General features: G+C 34.8%; 1 protein-coding gene across 2 annotated transcripts in view; it reads right to left on the reverse strand.

The window, feature by feature from the left end:
• LOC108685334 (unconventional myosin-XV) overlaps positions 1-4,396 on the reverse strand; it is a 51,246-nt gene that overhangs the window by 19,839 nt on the left and 27,011 nt on the right. For both annotated transcript variants that reach the window (XM_018190073.1, XM_018190072.1), the window contains 2 exons: positions 2,940-3,921; positions 2,099-2,341 (listed from right to left, as the gene is read on the reverse strand). In XM_018190073.1, the coding sequence (XP_018045562.1) occupies positions 2,099-2,341; positions 2,940-3,921 (1,225 nt within the window). The remainder of the gene's footprint in view (positions 1-2,098; positions 2,342-2,939; positions 3,922-4,396) is intronic.

Genomic DNA, 4,396 nt, shown 5'->3' on the forward strand with positions numbered 1-4,396 from the left:
AAAGAAAAATGCAGAAGATTAAAATGATTGCACTTGATGATTAACATAACATGATTAACTAATGGAAATATCAATGTTTCTTATTCATTAAAAGGATCAAATAGAATAAATTATTATAAAAATAAATACAGTGATAAAAAATCAAATCAGTATAAAGAATTTCGAGATAAAATTCATTTATTGTTAATTTTGAGATATCAAATTCATCAATTTAGAAAATATGTGTAAGATGTTCGACTCTTAATTTTCACGTGAAAACTGCTCACTAATTAAAATTAGTAATAATAAAAGAGAAACAAAGTATAATGAAATAATCATTCCTTTGTAATGTAAAAATTCTCTTCAAGAAACGCATTGGACAATGGAATCGCTATGAGATTAATTAAATCAGCTTTCTACGGCTACTACGACTACTGGCTGATCTCCATGTCATGTGATGTTTTTATGAATCATACATTTTTACGAACGGCTCGCCGCATTCTTTCGATCGCATTCTTTTCTTTGACGTTAATCTTTGACTATATCTAGTTACAACGAAGAAATATCCATCTTCCATCTTGCGAAAACATTGCACGCATTCGCGATTATGCGGCTCTTTTACCGTTATATAATCCGTAATGGAATTTGAAATCGCGCGCACGTTTCAATAAAGGTCGTTTATTCGATAATTATCCCGCTCGAAAGAAAACTTCAATCGAGAATAATTGAAGGAAATTATTGGATTGTCAATGACAATGTGAAAGTAAGATTAGAATCGGAAATTCAGTGTAAGGGAATTGTGACGAGAACCATAATTTCTGAGCCGTCTACAATGAATGCGATAAATATTCATATAGAAAAGAGTTTTATAAAAATAAAAAAAGAGAATGAGAGTGAAAAAAATAAATTATAAAAATATAAATACCTATAAAACACCAGCTGTTCGTGTGTATACATATAAAATCTTTATTAAATATTGATAAAAAACAATTAAATTCACAAGATTTTATCGGAAAATAGCTTTCATGCCATGGTTTAAAAAAAGTTATGACACTGAAATATAATTACACGACACGTGCGTTGTAACAAATTACTAATAAACATCAAATGAATGTGCCCTTTCTCAGTTTTCTCTTAGAAAGAATAATGAAAGTTTACAATTTAACATTCGGTCATCGGTATTCGGGAGAACGTCCTGCTGAATGATCGCTCCATAAATCGCGTACGGCGACGATGCTTACAGATATATCCAATGAATAGACGTATTATAAGAAATCCGATCTCTCCGTTTACAAGATGTAAAGACGAGATTCCCTCCTCCTTTCTGCTCTTTCTCTTGCGCTCTCTCATCCACGTATAAAAAAAAAAACTTTGTTCCATCGTCTTAATGATTCACTAAGGATAGATTCAACAGGTATTTTGAATGAGAGATAGAGAAACTTTTACTTTTAAAAACGACGTACATCGTCTTTGACAGCATCAAAGTATAAAAGATCAACAAGACATTCAAAGAATTAAAATCTCTTTTTTTCTTCCTCTTTCTTTTTTACGAAAATTATAACGGAAAAGTTACCAACGAGAAAAGCCAATTTGCAGGGAATTCTCGACATTCCAAATGTCGATGAAATAATACAAATAAAATAAAAACTATACAAATTATAAAAATAAAGAAAATAGAAGATAACGTTGTGAATAGTAGACATTTACTTCATTCTGTCACAGATGACTTTAAAGAATTTTCGTTTAAATATGTGTTAAGTGTCTTAAATTTCCTGATGGTAATTTGGAGCGAATTCCACATTGTGATACCGAAGAAGTGTAGAATGATGGAACCATCGAGCAGAGCGTCGGTGATGGATCGCTGAAACTGACGTTCTTCGATTGCGGAAAAGGGGAGAGCTAAAGCGAAGAAGAATAAAGAGAGATGGGAAAGAAGGCATTGGCCAACATATATGACCGCTCACTGGAAACGCAATTTACACTAGGCGTTGCCTCGTTACAGGGACGTTGCGAGGCATATTACGTGTGCCGTTATCGTTTCCGCGGTCGACCATCGCTAATTGGTCATAGACGAGCGTGCGATATTCAACCGCGTCTATAGAAGAGACATCACACTTACCAGCCTAATGTATTTGCCGATCATCTCTGTCAACTGCGGAGCGCGATTTGTGTGTAGGGGTAATCTGACTCCTGACGCGATCTGTAACATGCAAACACCCGGCCTGGAAGAATTCACGGAGACAATATCTTCTAGCGGTAGGGTTTCCAAAATGATAAGATCTCCATTTAGTGTACGCTTGATCAACCGAAGTCCGTGATGAGACACCGCTACATGTTGCGTCTCCGGGTGTTGAGGGCCGATCTAGATTTAAATTAAAAGTTTATATATTAATTTTATATTTAATTTTAATTTTAATTCAGTAGAATATAAATTAAAATTATCGGTCCGTGAAGTATATATAATAAAGAAACTTTCAAATCCTTTCTATTTTTTGATCGGCGTTTTTTGATAGAAGGAAAACGCTTTTGAATTGAATACTGATCGACGATGATTTCGTTAAATGAATAATTTTAATTGATTTTTATATTATTTTGATATATATTTTGCTAATAGCACATTTGCGTATTTTTAATTATTAAGAATTATTTAGAATTATTCAATTAAAATTTGTGTATTTTATTCAATTGAAATGATTAATTTGTGTTTGAAGTCTTTTATAATTAGTAGAATTATGTGAGATTCAGCAACTATTCCCTATAAATTATACGTATATTTATGTTTGAGTAGAAGATATAAAAAAGGGAATTTTTTAATGCATGTTATAAAAAATCTTACCCTTCTCATTAATTTGGCAAATAGACAAAAGCACAAAAGTTATACAACTCTATCAGATCAATTTAAGAAAAATGAACTTTTGTCGGCTAGTGCTTTTAGATGAAAAAATAAATATAAAACTTACTGATACAGGAAATATTCGGGCGAAGTATAATGGCCATTGCTTTGCCATGTCCACGACATTCTTCTTGATCGTAATCTTGTGTTGCGTGCTCTGAAGATTATCCAGCGTAACGCCATAGTTATCCAGCATCTTCAACATGTTCTGCCGATCTTCCTTGGTGATTCTTATGCTGGAGGTCGCCAGCACGTCGTATACAACCTGGCAGAATACTAAGTGCAATGCCAGAGGACTATTCAGTGTTTCGTTCGGCGCAAAAACCTCTTTCTTGACTCTCAGAGTCCATGTAACTCTGTTATATGTAAAATGCGCGTTAGAAGTTTGCGGATAGAGCTTGGTATTCATCACCTCCTGGACTTTCTCGATCTCTGGCTTGTCCGCCGGCGGTAATACCGGTTTGAGAAACTCCGGCCACTCTTCAATCTCGATTCTTTCCATCTTGTCAGTGCGATGGGTTGAAGCTACGCTTGACCGCCTATCCACATCCCGATCCAACTTGTTAAAGCTCTGTCGCGCGACAGTGAAGGACTCCCTCGTATTTGGAATTACGCCGAAGTCACGCGGCGACGGCATCCCAAAGCTGTCCCGAGATTTAGGGGATACATCCCGAGTCATGCCAAAGGGATCGCGTTTTCCGGTCGATCCGTCAAACGCGTATTTGGAGTCGAAGAGCTCAGAGTTGAGGTCGCGGCGCGAGTCGAAATCGGAGTTGCGATCGCGCGTCGAACTTGCCAGATCGGTGCTGTCCTTGCTATAAAAGTCTTTCGATTTGGCATCCTGAGCGCGAATCTTGTCGAAGTCGTTTCGATAATCGTGATTCTCGCGCAAATGTTGCTGCGAAGCGAAGATATCACGACTTTGGCTGAACATTTGGTTCTTTGAGAAATGATCATAGGTTTCAGAGTCCGGAGACGTGCGAAAGGAGTCACGTGTTTTCGGTTCGATAGGTGCTGGCGGAGATCGCGGCTGAGGTATACCGGATTGACTAAAAACAAATAAATTATTTGCTGATTTTGTCATTTAACAACATTCATTATATTTAATGTAACAAAATCTTTTCTAAATCTTTTTTATGGCTTTTCAAATATTCATTCTATTAATATGTATATATTCATAATTATTCATTTAAAAATATTTTAAAAAATTATTAACAGTTTTACTTAAATTCTGTGAGATGTGATTTTTTTTGCATCGTTGTGTGTTTATTGTATTTCTATTATAGTTTCTATTATAAATAATTCATGCAAAATTCTATTATACACATCCATCTGCTTTTCCTCTTTTTTTTCTTCTTTTCGATCGCCTCAGTATCTCATCTCCTACTTTCTATGAAATGTTGACTCTTTTATGATCACGAATATTTTTCTCGCATCTGCACTGTTTTTAATAAATAATTCATACTAAACAATTAATTTTTTCGAAATTTGAATTATTTTTTCAATATATACATTATTATATAT

This window comes from Atta colombica, unplaced genomic scaffold, assembly GCF_001594045.1.
Source record: "Atta colombica isolate Treedump-2 unplaced genomic scaffold, Acol1.0 scaffold150, whole genome shotgun sequence".
In the NCBI taxonomy this organism is placed as follows: Eukaryota; Metazoa; Arthropoda; class Insecta; order Hymenoptera; family Formicidae; genus Atta; species Atta colombica.